Raw genomic sequence first — 16353 nt, forward strand, 5'->3', positions numbered from 1 at the left:
CCAAGGAGTTCCTCGTCCTCTTCTGGAGGTCGGAACAAATCCTTATTCACTTCAAGTGATCGAACAACCATTGGTGTACTCAATGGGTGCGCTTTGTCCATGTAAAAGCATTTTAAGACCCTTTATGTATAGGCAGATTGATGGATAAAGATCTCGTCTGCTAAATATTCAATTTGCAGACCAAGACAAAGTTTTGTCTTTCCAAGATCTTTCATCTCAAATTCTTTCTTAAGATATTCAATTGCCTTTTGGAGCTCTTCTGGAGTTCCAACAAGATTTATGTCATCAACATAAACAGCAAGTATAACAAATTCTGATGCCATTTTCTTTATAAAAATACATGGACAAATAACATCATTTATGTAACCTTTTTTCAGCAAATATTCACTAAGGCGATTATACCACATGCACCAGATTGCTTTAAACCGTACAAAGATCTTTGTAATCTAATTGAATAAATTTCCTGAGATTTTGAATTCGCTTGAGGCATTTTAAATACTTCAGGGATTTTCATATAAATTTCATTATCAAGTGAACCATACAGATAAGCTGTAACTACATCCATTAGATGTATTTCAAGCTTTTCATGTAGTGCTAAACTGATGAGATATCGAAATGTTGTGGCATCTATAACAGGTGAATATGTTTCATCAAAATCAACTCCAGGTCGTTGTGAGAATCCTTGTGCAACAAGGCGAGCTTTGCATTTTTCAACTTCATTTTATCATTCCTTTTTCGCACAAAAATCGATTTATGACCAACTAATTTTATACCAGCAGGTGTTTGGACTACTGGTCCAAAGACCTCTCTTTTAAAAGTGACTTCAATTATGATTGAATTGCCTCTTGCCATTTTGGCCAATCAGATCTTTGTCGACATTCTTTGACATATCAAGGTTCAAGATCCTTAGAACCCAAAGGCCTACCACGCTTCAGGTGTGCTTTAGGTTCACTAGCTTTCATGCTAGTAGATGGTCCTACTGGGACATTAATTCAGATAGGCACATTCTCTGCAGGGATATGTGATTTAGTTATCCTTTTCAAATCAGTAAATGCGTCTGGTATTTGATTTGCTATATTCTGTAAATGGATGATCTTCTGGACCTCCTGATTACATATAGGGGTACGTGGATCAAAGTGAGATAATGATGAAACTTTTCACACAATTTCTCTTTTGATTTCCTTTTTCTCTCCCCCTAATTGTGGGAAATTTGTTTCATCAAACCGACAATCTACAAATCGAGCAGTAAATAAATCTCCTGTCAATGGTTCAAGATAGCAAATAATAGAGGGTGATTCAAACTCAACATATACTCCTATCTTCCTCTGTAGTCTCATCTTACTACGCTGTAGTGGTGTTACTAGCACATATACATCACATCCAAAAATTCGTAGATGGGCAATATTTGGTTCATGACCAAAAACTAATTGTGATGGAGAATATTTATTATAGTGTGTCGATCTAAGACAGATAAGTGATGCTGCATGCAAGATAGCATGGCCCCAAGTAGTAGTGGGGAATTTTGTTTTCATAAGTAGTGATTTTGCTATCAATTGCAGACATTTAATAAATGACTCTGCAAGACCATTTTAAGTATGAACATAAGTTACAAGATGTTCAACTTTTATCCCAACTGATAGACAATAATTATCAAAAGCTTGAGATGAGAATTCTTCAGCATTATCAAGGCGAATAGCCTTTATAGAATAATCTGGGAATTGTGCCCTTAATCGAATTATTGGGGCTAATAGCTTTGCAAACGCCAGGTTGCGAGATGATAGTAGACACACATGAGACCATCTTGAAGATGCATCTATTAGGATCATAATATATCTAAACAACCCACGTGGTGGGTGAATAGGTCCACATATATCCCCATGTATACGCTCTAAAAAAACAGGGGATTCAATGCCAACTTTCATTGGTGATGGTCTAGTGATAATTTTGCCTTGATAACAAGCATCACAAGAAAATTCGTCATTTGTAAGAATCTTCAGGTTCTTTAATGGATGCCCACTCGAATTTTCAGTAATTCGTCTCATCATTATTGATCCGGGATGGCCCAAACGGCCATGCCAAAGCACAAAAGTATTTGAATCCGTAAACTTCTGGTTTACGATAGAGTGTGCTTCAATTGTACTAATTTTTGAATAGTATAAGCCAGAAGATAAAGTTGGTAACTTTTCTACAATGCATTTCTGGCCAGAAATATTCTTTGTAATACAAAGATATTCCCTGTTCATTTCATCTATTGTCTCAACATGATACCCATTTCGGCGGATATCTATAAAACTCAACAAGTTTCTTCGGGACTTGGAGGAGAACAATGCATTGTCTATAATAAGTTTTGTTCCCTTAGACAGAAATATTATGGCTCTTCCGGAGCCTTCAATCAAACTTATATTACCAGAAATTGTTGAAACATTTGCTTTTTCCTTATGCAAATAAGAAAAGTATTTCTGATCGTTGAATATGGCATGAGTTGTTCCACTATCAATAACACAAATATCTTCATGATTTGTCTTTGATCCAAACATAATTTGAGGGTTATCCATATTCTTCAAAATAACATAAATAAAATATATTATAGTAAACATCATTATCAAAGCATAACTTTTATTTATGTACAACAATTACATAACCATACTATCTATTACAAACAACAAAAATTAAAATATTTACATTTCTACAGATTCACTACCGATTACATGACTTGTTTCTCCTTCTGGGAGTGCAAAGTAATCAGCTACATCCAAATGCATGAAGTCTAAATTATCTTCAGAAATAAAATTTGCTTCAGCATTTTTCTCTGTCTTCTTCAGGGAGGCTTGATAAAGCTCAACCAGGTGCTTTGGCGTACGACAAGTACGTGACCAGTGCCCTTTTCCTCCACATCTATAGCATGCATTTTCTGCATTTGGCGCTTGCACCGCTTCATGCTTTTGTTCCTTCCTTTTCCACTGCTGGTGGTGAGGAGGCTTCTTTGGTGCATTATTATTACCATGATTGGGGTTTCTTCCCCGACCACGGCCATGACCACGACTGGGGCCACGACCTCTTCCACGTTTAGCTTGGTGGAAGTTCGTCTCATTCACTTCAGGGAATGGACAAGAACCAATAGGTCGGCTTTCATGATTTTTCATTAATAGCCCATTATGTTGCTCTGCTATAAGAAGATGTGAGATAAGTTCAGAATACTTTTTAAATCCCATCTCTCGATATTGCTGCTGCAGGAGCATATTCGAGGCATGAAAAGTGGTGAAAGTTTTCTCCAACATATCATGATCAGTAATATTATCACCACATAACTTCAATTGGGAAATAATTCTGAACATAGCAGAATTATACTCACTGATAGATTTAAAATCTTGTAGCCTTAGATGAGTCCAATCATATCGTGCCTGTGGAAGAACGACCATCTTCAGGTGGTCATATCTATCTTTCAAATTATTCCACAGTATGACTGGATCTTTAACAGTAAGATATTCCATTTTCAGGCCCTCATCAAGGTGATGGCGTAGGAATATCATTGCTTTGGCACGGTCTTGGTTTGATGCCTGATTTTTGTCTTTGATGGTGTCTGCCAGACCCATCGCATCAAGATGAATTTCAGCATCAAGCACCCAAGACATGTAGCTTTTGCCCGATATATCCAGGGCTACAAATTCAAGTTTAGAAAGATTTGACATTATTTAGGAAAAGAAAGTTCTTACCTCAGATACTTTCAAAATATTTGCTCGAGATGGCAGAGTCTCGTGCTGATAACGTGTTATAAAATAAAGACTATAAAGTAAAGACAAGTATAGAGAGAAACTGATATATTATTCGAATTCAAACTGATGTACATAATGAACTGAAATCTCTTCTATTTATAGAAGAAAGGAAGCTGTTGTGTAAGCTGCTACTATACCAGATATGGATAATCTTCTACTGAGAGCAATGTTTATCCATAACGGAGTACTGAAAGGATAAGCTTATTATACCCGATATGGATAATCTTCTACCGGGGGTAATGTTTATCCATAACTGGGTACTGAAAGGATAAGCTTATTATACCCGGTATGGATAATCTTCTACCGGGGGTAATGTTTATCCATAACCGGGTATCGAAGTGATAAGCTTCTTCAGGAAGCTTATTTCCAATAGAGTACTTAAATAGATAAACATATTTACGGTGGAGTCCCATATGGATAAGCTTCTTCAGGAAGCTTATTTACAACGGAGTACTAAATGAACATCCATAATATAATATATTTATAACATGCCCTTATTTATACTAGTGACTAATCGCACTTGAGGTTTGTGTAACTTGGTTAAAAAATTCAGACAGTATGATAAATATAAAACATTTACATAAAATTAAGAAAAACTATAAGTTGATGTTGGTCCATTATACGATTTTATTAAAATAGGCTAATGTTTTGACTATCTCCTTTGATTTTGGAAGTTTTACTTTGACATTCTAGAATGGTCAACCAATTCGTATGGAAAATAAGTACATCGCTATCTTTATGTTTAAAGATGATGAAATTCTAATTTTGAGACTTTAACTAACAACTAATAAAATAAATGAAGCGGTCTCAATTAAACAGATGCATTGAATATTTTAAGGAGTTCTTATGTCATCTTGTGAATGTCAAAGTCAAAATCGGCCCAAAATCGAATGTTAAATAATGGGAAGATTGTATAGCTCCTTTCAAAATTTTATACTATATTTTTGCGGCTATTACATGTAAATAGGTAAAAGTGATATTTGCCCTTAAATGATGAGGTCCGTGTTGTTTTCTAGCCTTAAGAAAATATTCTATATCCATTTCTTTTATCCTTTATTTAAACTGAAGAATTGTACTACTTCTATAGTTATTTTAATTTTGTCATCAAGTAACAGGTTGATAATCAAATTGCTGGAATGAACTATTTTAGCTATTTAAAGTCAAGATATTGACGGGTTAATTTGAGTTTAGCTTATTGTTACCTACTCTTAATAGTATCACTTACCTAACTGATCAAATTTGATGAGGTTGATCGAAGCATAGTTTGACTAATTTTAACAACCCTAACTAGAATGCTCAATTATATAACAAATTGTATTTCTATTTTAAAATGGTACAGGATTATTGTAATTTCAAGCCATCGTTTTCTCCTCTTCTTCTTTTTTTTTTTTTTTTTTGGTTTGTGTGTATGTTGGAAGATATTGTCATCTACAATTATTATTTTTTTAAAAAGGAGAAGAGGTTAGAAGTTTTTCAGTTGTTTAATTATTCCAACTTTGGAGGAAGGGGTAAAATAGAGATAGAAATGCCTAAAGCACATTAACTTCAATTTTTGGAAAGTATCATAATTATCCAATAACAAGAATTATAGTTTTTTCAAATGAACAATTTGAAAAATCCACAAGATCTTCTAAAATATATGATACAAAGAAAATAATATTAATTTTAATAGAGATTAAGAGCCCATTTGGACATAACTTTTTTTTTTAAAATTTTTTTTCCAAAAAATTTCACAATTTTTCGAAATCAATGTTTGGCCATAAAATTTTCAATTTTCACTTGAAAATGAATTTTGGAATTTTTCAAAAATTTGAAAAACTCCAAAAGGCTATTTTCAAAATTTTCACTCAGACCACTCACAAAGTTTCAAAAATAATCTAAAATTATACAAACACAACTCAAATAATTTTCAAATACCATTTTAACTTGGAAAAAAAGTTTCACTTTTTATTGGAATTTTACAATTCCTATGTCCAAATAAAATTCCAAAAAGAAAGTAAAAATTTTTTCAAGTGAAAATGATATTTGAAAATTAGAGTTGTGTTTTGACATGAATAAAATTTTGAGTTGTTTTTGAAGTTTTGTGCGTGATTTGAGTGAAAATTTTGAAAAACAACGTTTTGGAGGTTTTTAATTTTGCGATTTTTTTTATAATTCATCTTCAAGTGAAAAATAAAATTTTTTATGGCCAAATACTGATTTTAAAAAAAGTGAATTTTTTTCGGAAAAAAGTAAAAAAATTCTTATGTTCAAACGGGCTCTAAGTCTTAGTTAGCCATGTTAAAATATTTACTTTGATGTCGTTTGGTATGAGGTATAAGAAGATATAAGAGTGTTATAAAAATTTAATATCACCTTAATACTCTGTTTGGTTAGCAAACCAGGTATAAGTTATCCCGGTATTAATTTTAACACCGGGATAACTTATACCTTATAGAAGGTGGGGTAATTAGCACCGGTATAACTTATACCTTCTTCTTAAAAATTATGCAATTATCATTCTTAATACGACATACCAAACAATGAATAAATAACAATTGGAGCATAACTTATACTAATATAATTTATATAGGTATAAATCGTATACTAGTTTGACCCCAAAGTAAGTTATATTAGGATAAATGCCGTCCGAAAGATGAGTGGTTGAAGAAACAGCGTATGAGTGAAAGGTGGCAAAAAGCAGAAAGCAGACAGAGTCGCTTTCGAGCTTCAGAGTGTCAAAGCCTCAAAATTTTCCTTTAACGTGAGAACGCGCTGATTAAAAAGTCATTCACACAGCCTAACTATGACTCTTCATCTCCTTCTTCTTCTTCTCCGCCGGCCCACCACCTATTCCAACAAAGCTCCTTCTGTGAATTCTCTACTTTTCTTTCACAAGATTCTCCTTTATTTTCCACCATATACTATAATTTTTCATATTCTTCTTTCCCTCTGGCCTTCCAATTTAAGGTACGCAATAATTATGAATTATGATTATTACTATTGATTATTATTATTAGGTTTCTTATTTTACTTGGAATTGATTATTTACCATTTTTGGTTTTTAGTGATGGAGCTAAAACTATAGGAAGTTTAACGAATCAAGCTATCAAATTCATTTGCCTTTTGACTTTTTTGCTCATTTTTTTTTCTTTGAAAAGAATATATGTAAGCGACCTTAATTCAGCTGTATCCAAAGAGTGAATTTGTAGGGAAGGAGCTAAATTACTACATTTTTAGTAAATTTAAGGCATCGAGCTATCAAATTCCTTGCCTTTTTGACTTTTTGCTTTATTTATTTATTATAGAAAATATGTGGGCAAACCTTAATTCATAGGCAAAGAATAACGCTTTCAACCTCTTGCAAATTTAGTGAGATCTTAATGCAAAATGAAAACAATATTTGTGCTTACCCATATTGACTTCGTTTTTTTTAAAATAACCATGCCGGGCAGCTTGTGCGCACCTCGACTAACTCCACAGGTACCATGAACCTATTACCTTCCACCAGCACCAGACATCTGCTAAGGCTTAGACAGATGGAAAGAAATAACCTAATGTTTTTTGACTCGGCTGGGAATATACCATATTGACTTTTACTGAATATATGTTGATCATTTCTTAAGTTTTATAGAATTTTTATAGTACATTTAGTTGGGGCAGGAATTTTCCATCCGAGCAAGAAATGTTTTGCTTTGATAATAAGTTTAACAAGCTGAAGGAGGAAAACCTTTTCTTTGTTTTACAGGGTATCCATGGTGAAGGCTAACATGTAATTTACTCATCTAGAGGCACTATCAATTGATTAGAATATTTGTCACGCAAAACGCAAATTGACATGAGTTGTTGCCTTTTTGGTGCCCGAAAAAAGGGTGGTGATCTTGTTCATCATGATACAAGAGATACAGAAGGTTAGTGCCTATTTTAAGTTGGGATAGTAGCTGATGAGTTGTTTTCTGGTTTATTTGGTTGTTTGGAGGACTTGTTTGCCCCACTTGTGGGATTATACTGGGTTGTTGTTGTTGTTGTTGTTGTTTGGAGGACTTGTTTGCAACTTTATGTGCTTGGCATGACACTCTGGCTGACCCTATTCTGAACTTCCTAGTCACAAAACTTCACAGGTTAACTTGATTTATGTATTAAACAAACTTGAAAGAAGGTATAAGTGTGGATAGATTAACCGTGGTGCACTTGCGGGAAACTCCTTGCCGAGGGCCTGTGCACCCCGGGATTAGTTGGGGCTCTTAGAGACTCGGACACCCGGTACAAATAAAAAAAAATAAAAAAAAATAAGTGTGGATAGATTAAGAAGAAAGGACACTGGAATGAGAAACTTACCAATCAAAAAAACAAAAAAGACACTGTGATTGAGTAGATATGCAAGTTTTCAAGACATATGAAAGTGAATCAATATTGTGGTATGCGTGTATATGTCAGATGGGTTGAGGGTGAAGTGACGAGGAAATGATACAAAATGCTCACAACTGTATCACAAATCATCTTTAATACTTTTTAGATGCATTGCACATATCATCCACACTTAATCAGCATTTGATAGATTATCCAACCCCGAGCAATCTTAGTTCTAGACGATTTTCAACTTAGGCATAAGTGACGTTAATGCAAAAGAATTGTCTGCTGGATTGCTTTGAGTGTCTTTACTAGAGCTTGTCTTAAGTAAATCCAAGACGAGCATCCTGCAGTATGGAAGAACACCAAAGGCAATTAATTGGAAGGTTCAATGTAAGGATCGAGAATAGAGTTCTGAATGTACCTGCTAATGGCTTGCTAAAATATGTTCGATTTGGTTAAGGATAAGAGCCAATTATCCAAGTGTGTTACAAGTGTCTTATCTATTAGATAGTTGGTCAAGTGTGTTACATTTATGTTATTTATTATGATAAACAAGTTCACTTTATGGAGTAGTGTGAAGATTCATTAGTGATCACATTCTTTAGAGGATGGCAAGTTCCATTTTGTCCGTTTTCTCGGGAAGCCGCATAAAAACATCTGATGATTCTAACTCTCACAGGAAGATTTGATGCCTTACATTGTATTCTTGGTCCTAATTTGATGCCTTAAATAATTTCTTATTACCTCATTTTATGCACAACAAATAAGATAGTTAGCCTCTATTCTCCATTTTCATATACCATACATATCTTTTATTTTTGGCAGACCGCGCCGTTGCAAGCACAAAGAATTTTTCCTTTAGTGAATTAAGAATAGCAACCAACAACTTCCATCAAACTAATAAAATAGGGCGAGGCGGTTTTGGCACAGTATACAAGGTACAGCTCTATTCTGCCATTTGATTTTCATGATTGTCTCCCTCTTTAAAAATAATTGTATAATACGGCAATTGTCTTTGCTTCCGAGGTAAGACTTTAGTAAATACTAACAAATTTCGTTGTCTTTAATTACATTGATATGGTTCTTGTTGCTGGTTATCAACTCCTGTGCAATTTGTAGGGAACTCTAAAAAATGGAAAAGAAATTGCTGTGAAGACACTTGCAGCGGAATCAAAGCAGGGTTTGCGGGAGTTTTTGACTGAAATTGAGACCATATCAAATGTCAGACATCCAAATCTAGTTGAGATAATTGGATGTTGTGCTGATGGAAATAACCGGATTTTGGTCTATGAATATTTAGTAAATAGAAGCCTTGATCAAGCACTGTTTGGTAATTGCAGAGCTTCTGGTGAAGTAAAAGATTAACGTCAGAGTTATGGAATGGGCTACTGATAGTGGCGTTTTCTTTGCAGGTTCCAGGATTAGCATTAAGTTGGAATGGGACAAAAGGGCTGCTATTTGCTTGGGTACTGCTCAAGGTCTTGCATATCTACATGAAGAACTAGTGCCACATATCGTGCACAGGGACATAAAAGCTAGTAATATTCTACTTGACAAGGATTATACGCCAAAAATTGGAGATTTTGGGCTTGCCAAGCTTTTCCCAGATAATATCACCCATATCAGCACGAAAATAGCGGGAACAACGTATGTCTTCCTCTGAATTTTTTGTCGAACCCCTCTATGTTTTGCGTGGCTGAAAGTAGGACCTTATGGCTTCGTTTGTTTTAGGGTGTAATTAGTTGTAAAGATATCATGAGATGATGTGGGTTTCTTTAACTCTAAGTAAATTAAAAAGGAGTGGAAAAACAATGCTGGAAATGAATGCCATGAAGTAAAAAGGTAGAAATGAAGCTTTTACAGGTGCCATTCATATAACTAGGGTCCTTTGTCCATCTTTTTTCTTTTATCGGTTTTGTGATAGCTACTTTTTTGTGGTGGCTGTTTGTCTTGGGTGAAGAGTCAAGTATGTGCTTCTTGAGAACTTTAGTCTATGAGACTATGAAACACTTCTATAGATAGAACCAAAAACTGAAAAAACTAGGTTGCTTAGGCTTGGAAGCAATATGTGGCCCTACTATGCCTAATGATCAATTCACTGAGTGAATGAGCATGAATTAGAACCATATGAATATGGAGGAGTCATTAAAAATTTGCTTGAGATTGAGGTATTGTTAGTTTGATTCATCACTGCAGATGATTAGTTTGTATTTCATTAAGTAAAAAAGAATGTTGGTAAAAACGTGTGCATTAAATACTTAACTACTTTGTGCTTTGCATTTACTCTTATATCTCTTAGTACACATATAGTTCATTATTACTATATGATTAATTGAGAAGTCGATGCATCTTCTTTTTTCTGTCCTGCAGTCCTAAAAAGAATTCAGTGGAACATATTTACATTGTTGTAATATATCCACCTTATTAGATTGTTGAATATTTATGCTGTTGTCTCATGAACTTATAAAAGTAAGTGTCTTTATATCCGATTAAACATTTAGAGGTGGTTATATCAAATAGGGTCATAACATTGAAAAGCAAGAAAGTCATAGTCCTTCTGATGATAAATTTTAAACTTTCTTTCATAAGTCAAATAAAGCCATTCCTTTAGTTATTTTAAAAGTTTGTATATGCTTTCCCTAGAATAAAGTCTTTAGCCTTAATAGGATGTGTTTGACACATTTAACTACTGCTATTCTAAAGAAAGCGATAAGGCATGCAAACAAAAAATATGATTTATATATAGTTGACAAATGCAAAAAGGATGCCTTAATAAAAACATAAACTGATTATTTCTTTTCTAGCTCTTTAGAATCATTTGTAAACAGTTGTATGAATATATTGATTCAAGCATTTTCAATTTCCTGAAGAATGAAGATCTGTTTTAAGATTATAGATCTCCAATATATTTGTTGGAGGCGAGTTTCTGACTTCTAGACCTTTTCGCTCTTCCAAGCAGTGGCTACCTGGCTCCCGAATATGTATTAGGCGGACAATTAACAATGAAGGCTGATGTTTACAGTTTTGGGGTCCTAATACTGGAAACAATTAGTGGCAGGAGCAGCAGCAGCAGTATTTGGCGAGGGGATAAGAAGTCACTTCTCGGATGGGTGGGTCAGATTTTTCTAAGTTCCTTTATTTATTTAAAACTAATGGCATTCATTTCCTGGGTGTCGCATCTAGAATCTGTTGCATGATTCATCTTGTATTTCCAACTAATAACCATTTATTCTGGTTCATGTTAATGAAAATCTCTGAACACCGCAAGGACATTTTGAGATGAATGCACTATATGAAGTCAAATTGAGTAGAGGTCTGGTAAAATAAATAAAAGAACATAAGTGAATCCATCTCTAGTTATTATATGATTAAGCTTTTACTTCTCGCAGAGTTATACGAGTATTGATAATTATACAATCTAACTGATAAGAAGTGGATAAAAAGTACTGTTTCTCTGAATGGAAAAAATGATTTATTAAAGACAACGGTGTGAGTGAAAGGAAAGCAACGGAGATTCTGAGACTTCCTTTTCTTTTCTGAGTGTGTCATCAGAAAGACTATTCCAAGCATGAACTGATCCAATAAGGTATTCATTGGGTACAAGGAGCTAGTGCCTTATTCTCTATAGGAGTTTGTATTCACTAACCGAATTCATATTTTCTGGGGTAAAGAGATCCAAATATCTAAATGGATGTTAGTATTATCAATTTGTCATTGTTCAGAAATTGTGAGTTTTCCCTTTCTAGAATTATGTTGGTTGGGGCAGAAGGGGGAGGGTAAAGTAAGGCTGTGAAAGCGGACTCCTTGCTCAAATATTTTTTTCAAAGAAGTCAACTGATACTTGTTTGCTAAACTTTGCTTTTCCAATCTCCCTTTCATTGGCTAGTCTTATGATGCAATTGTTATTTCCAGACTTATTGACTAGCCAGTTATTCAAAAAGAAGATGTCGCAACAGTAAGATGAACTCCAAAATGGATTGATTTATTCAGTTTAGTTAGCTGAATCTCACAAATTTATGGCTAAATAGTTAGCAACCTACAGCCTATAAGCTATTTGTAAATGCATTTTTCCCCTTCCCCTTTTTGCTCCATACCAAGTGATCAAAGTAACCAAAGTACAATTTACTGCATCAGGCCTGGCAGCTCTATGAGGACAGAAAGCTATTGGAGCTGGTAGATGCTGAATTGGATGATTTCCTCGAAAAAGAAGTCGTCAGGTACATTAAGGTAGCTCTCTTTTGCACCCAAGCAAATGCAAACAGAAGACCGATGATGAGCCAGGTTATTGAGATGCTTTCAAGAAATATCCAGCTAAATGAGAAAGAACTTACACCACCTGGTTTCTTCCAAGATTCTGATGCAAGCATGCGTTCAAAATTGAAGTCGTCTGAATGCAGTACTAGTCAACAGAGTTCTGTAACCTTCGCAATCACTCAGGTGACCCCTAGATAATCATCATTGGTGAATGGCACTTGAGCATCATTCTTCCTGGGAGATTGCTTGTGGCTTAAGGTGACGTTTGTTTGAGATTTTCTAAAATTAAATTTGCAAAATCAGTTTTTTTTAGTTTCTGAAAAAAGTGTCTCTAAGAGTAAATTATTGTTTAAAGGTTTAACTCAGTTTGAAATTCAGAGATTTTTTTTTTATCACACTTTTTCAAAAAATTCAAAAACCGAGTTTGCAAACTCAATAGAAAATAAACAAATGCCACCTAAGTTTTCAGAAGATTGACATTACAATATTAGTGATATAGGAAGACATTGTCAAAGCTCCTTGACAAAATTGCAGCAACTCGTGTATTTTATTTTTGCTCCAAAGGTTTATCCTTCGGTACTGCTGTTCTGTGCCGCTAGTTATTTTGTTTCCTTTTTTTGACCTTTTTGTTTTCTTTCATCCTCTTTTTCCTTCTCTCCTCCCTCTCTCTATATATATGTGTCCTAGCGGTTATTAATCTTCTTATACATTCAAAGCTATTTTTTTATAAATGAAAGAGAGTACTAAGGGTGTGTTTGGTATAACGGAAAATGTTTTCCAAGAAAATATTTTTTTGGAAAACAAGCAGTAATCTTATTCATTTTCCGGTGTTTGGTACGCAAGTTAAGGAAAATAGCTTCTCAAGAGTACTCATAAATAATTTAGATACAATAAATATGAAACCATAAACTTTCGAACCAACAACCTTCTGAACCCTCAAATTTTATAAACTTTTGAACCGCAAAACTTTTGAAACCGCGAAATTTTGAACTTGTAAACTTTATAATTTCTAAACTCGTAAACTTCCAAACACATAAACCTCCGAACTCATAACCTTGGAACTTGTAAAATTTCGAATATGCAAACCGAAAGATGAAAAATATATAAAATAAAATAAAAAATACCGGAGGTGTGTGTGTGTGTGCAGAAAAACGAAAAAAATAGAAATTTGAAAAAAAGAAAGTAAAAAAAAAATTATGTAGGGTGGGGTGGGGGTGGGGTGGGGATGGGTAAATTATTGCAAAAAAAAAAATAGATATTTAAAAATTACAAAATAATTTTTTTTTGTGCGGGGGTGGGGGCAATTGGGTGGGGGAGGGGGAGGGGGAGTGGGTGTTGCAGAAAAACGAAAAAATAGAAAATTGAAATTACAATAAAAAAAGTAAAATAAATATTTTTTGCGGGGGGTGGGGACAGAAAAAAAACTAAAATTTGAAAAAAAAAAACCTTTTTAGTGAGAGGGGTGAGGTGGGTAGGCATTGGATAGGGTTATGTGGGTGGGTGTGGGGTAGGTTGGTGAGGGTGGAGAATAAGGTGGAGAAGGTTGAGAAGGAGTTTTGAAAAATGTTTTCCCTTGTCTTGATAAGGAAAACATTTTCCTCCAATCGGAGGAAAATGTGTTGATAAGGAAAATGTTTTCCAAAATATTTAAACCCACCACATATGGGAAAGTTGAAAAACATTTTCCGAAAAATATTTTCCTTAACGCCCAACACATCCTAAAGGTAAGTTATTTCGTCCTAACAGGAAGCCTATTCATCATCTCTCAAGAATTGGATGATTTCTCGAAAAAGAAGTCGTAAGGTACATCAAGGTATCTCTCTTTTGCATCCAAGCAAATGCAAACAGAAGACCGACGATGAGCCAGGTTATTGAGATGCTCTCAAGAAATATCCAGCTAAATGAGAAAGAACTTACACCCCCTGGTTTCTTCCAAGATTCTGATGCAAGCATGCGTTCAAAATTGAAGTCGTCTGAATGCAGAACTAGTCAACAGAGTTCTGTACCCTTCACAATCACTCAAGTGATCCCTATATAATCATCATTGTTGCTCGCTATGCCGAAGGGATTGGGAAGCTGTGAACCACTTATTTCTGCATTGCAGCTTCACTAGTCAGATTTGGCATTTTATTTTGTGTCATGTTGGTATCAAATGGTGCATGCTTAGGACCAGGGTCGGCTCAAGAAGATTGGTGGCCTAAAGCCAATTTTTAGTCTGGGGCCTTTCAGAGGAAGAAAAAAAACCATCTATAATTTTAGTTGAAGTCTGTTTTTCTAGGTTTTTAAGATGTAAAGTTGTTAATAGTTTCTTTTATAAATAATTTAATCTCTCCTAAGATATTGTTGATCTTAGACAATAGAACCAGATTCAAGAAGTTGATAACTTGATATCGAAATAATTTTTTATGTTCAAATATACTTGTTGAAACGCTTGAAACCAGAGGGAAAAAAGGAAAAAAAAGAATGCGCAATATAGTTTTATTCAACGGTACTCTTCAACTCTTGTTTTTTATAGAAAAAATAAAACTCTTTTCTTTCTAAAGAGAACAATATAACTTATCGAAAACTTAAGCTTTTTTTGCAGAAACCAAGAAAGAGAATATAAGAATGTAGTACCCGTTTTCTGATGAGAAAGATAAAAAATAATACTTTGACTATTGAAGATACCAAAAAACAGATTATAAAAGTTTATTACACGTTTTTAGTGAGAAATGTAAAAGGAGAATAATAATATAGGTACCTCACTAATGATGTCAATCGTAAAATTTAAATAATGAAAAGTTTTATATTCGCGACAAGGATTTAGGGGGAGTGATTCTCTTTCTCCATTTGCTCAAACGGTTACATCAATATTAAATTAAAAGTTATCTTTACCTTTTATAAAATATTTTACTTTTTTATTTTAAAATGCCAAATATATTTAGACCCTATCTTTAAAGATTGTTGTGAGATGTATATGATCCAACTTACCTTAATTAGATATATTGGGTTCAAGTCTCGTGGTTAAAAAAATCCTGATAAAATGTGTTCTCTCTTTTACTAGGTCTTACGCGGTACAAATCTAGATTAATCGGGATCTCAATACAAATACGAATAGAAAACAAAATTTGGGGGCCTAAAGCCTTTGCTTTAGCGGCTTGACCCTTGGGCCGCCCCTACCTAGGACCACGGTTGATTTCTCCTTTCATGGCACAAACAGGATATGCATAAAGCGTCGTGTTACATCCGAAAGTCTATCCCAACAGTAGTTTGGTGGGTCGTATGAAGAGAGAGAAATGCTAGAGTTTTTGATAACAAAAAGGACAATGTAGTTAATTTAAAGCACAAATGTATATTTTTGCTTAATTTTTGGTGCAACATAACCTCGTCAAATGTTTTAGAGTCGGAGGCGTTGGCTGAGTTTCTTAGTTCTTTAACCTCTCTGTAAAGTGATCTTTTAGATTGCTCCTATCTAACTTTTTCTTAAAATTGGCCCCCTCTTTACATCAATAAAACTCTTTTAGTTACCTATCTAAAAAAGAAGAAGATAATCATCATTGGTGACTGACACTTGTTTGAGATTTTCTAAAATTGAATTTGCAAACTCAGTTTTTTAGTTTCTGAAAAAAGTGTTTCTTAGAGAAAGTTAACTTTTTTCTTTAAAGGTTTCTAAACTCAGTTTTTAAAATCGTTCAAAAGTTTTTGGAGTTTTTGAAGAAATTGAAATTCTGAGTTTGAAAATCTTCAAAAACAAAAAAATTTTTTCTTCCGAAAAAGATCAGACACTTTCTAAAAAACTGAGTTTGCAAACTCATTTTTAGAAAATTTCAAACAAATGGCACCTAAGTTTTTAGAGGATTGAAATTACAAAATTAGTGATATAGGAAGACATTGTCAAAGCTCCTTGACAAAATTCCAGCAACTTATTTTTGCTCCAAAGGTTTATCCTTCGGTACTGCTGTTTTGTGCCGCTAGTTCTTTTGTTTCCTTTTTTTTTTTTAACATTTTTGTTTTC

At 34.0% G+C, this 16353-nt stretch overlaps 1 protein-coding gene across 2 annotated transcripts; it reads left to right on the forward strand.

Moving 5' to 3' along the window:
- Nucleotides 1-6518: 6518 nt before the first annotated feature.
- LOC104226867 (cold-responsive protein kinase 1-like) lies at nt 6519-14234 on the forward strand. 2 transcript variants are annotated; one of them, XR_710953.2, is made up of 8 exons: nt 6519-6722; nt 7501-7663; nt 8931-9043; nt 9225-9435; nt 9518-9752; nt 11065-11215; nt 12240-12617; nt 14106-14234. XR_710953.2 is itself a non-coding variant. In XM_009778959.2 (7 exons), the coding sequence occupies exons 2-7, from the start codon at nt 7591-7593 to the stop codon at nt 12555-12557; spliced, it is 1101 nt and encodes a 366-aa protein (XP_009777261.1). In that variant the 5' UTR covers nt 6519-6722; nt 7501-7590; the 3' UTR covers nt 12558-12982. The 2 variants fall into 2 exon arrangements, 1 of the variants encoding a protein (XP_009777261.1); XM_009778959.2 differs by lacking the exon at nt 14106-14234 and having other exon boundaries at nt 12240-12982.
- Nucleotides 14235-16353: the final 2119 nt, after the last annotated feature.

This window comes from Nicotiana sylvestris, chromosome 2 (assembly GCF_000393655.2).
Source record: "Nicotiana sylvestris chromosome 2, ASM39365v2, whole genome shotgun sequence".
NCBI lineage: Eukaryota > Viridiplantae > Streptophyta > Magnoliopsida > Solanales > Solanaceae > Nicotiana > Nicotiana sylvestris.

What these genes read in the sequence shown, in the direction of transcription:
- LOC104226867 (XM_009778959.2), top strand. Translation starts at nt 7,591, where the DNA reads ATGAGTTGTTGCCTTTTTGGTGCCCGAAAAAAGGGTGGTGATCTTGTT. An exon ending in GTTTTGGCACAGTATACAAG is followed by an intron (nt 9,044 to 9,224) that starts GTACAGCTCTAT and finishes TGCAATTTGTAG; the next exon opens with GGAACTCTAAAAAATGGAAA. An exon ending in AGAAGTCACTTCTCGGATGG is followed by an intron (nt 11,216 to 12,239) that starts GTGGGTCAGATT and finishes TTACTGCATCAG; the next exon opens with GCCTGGCAGCTCTATGAGGA.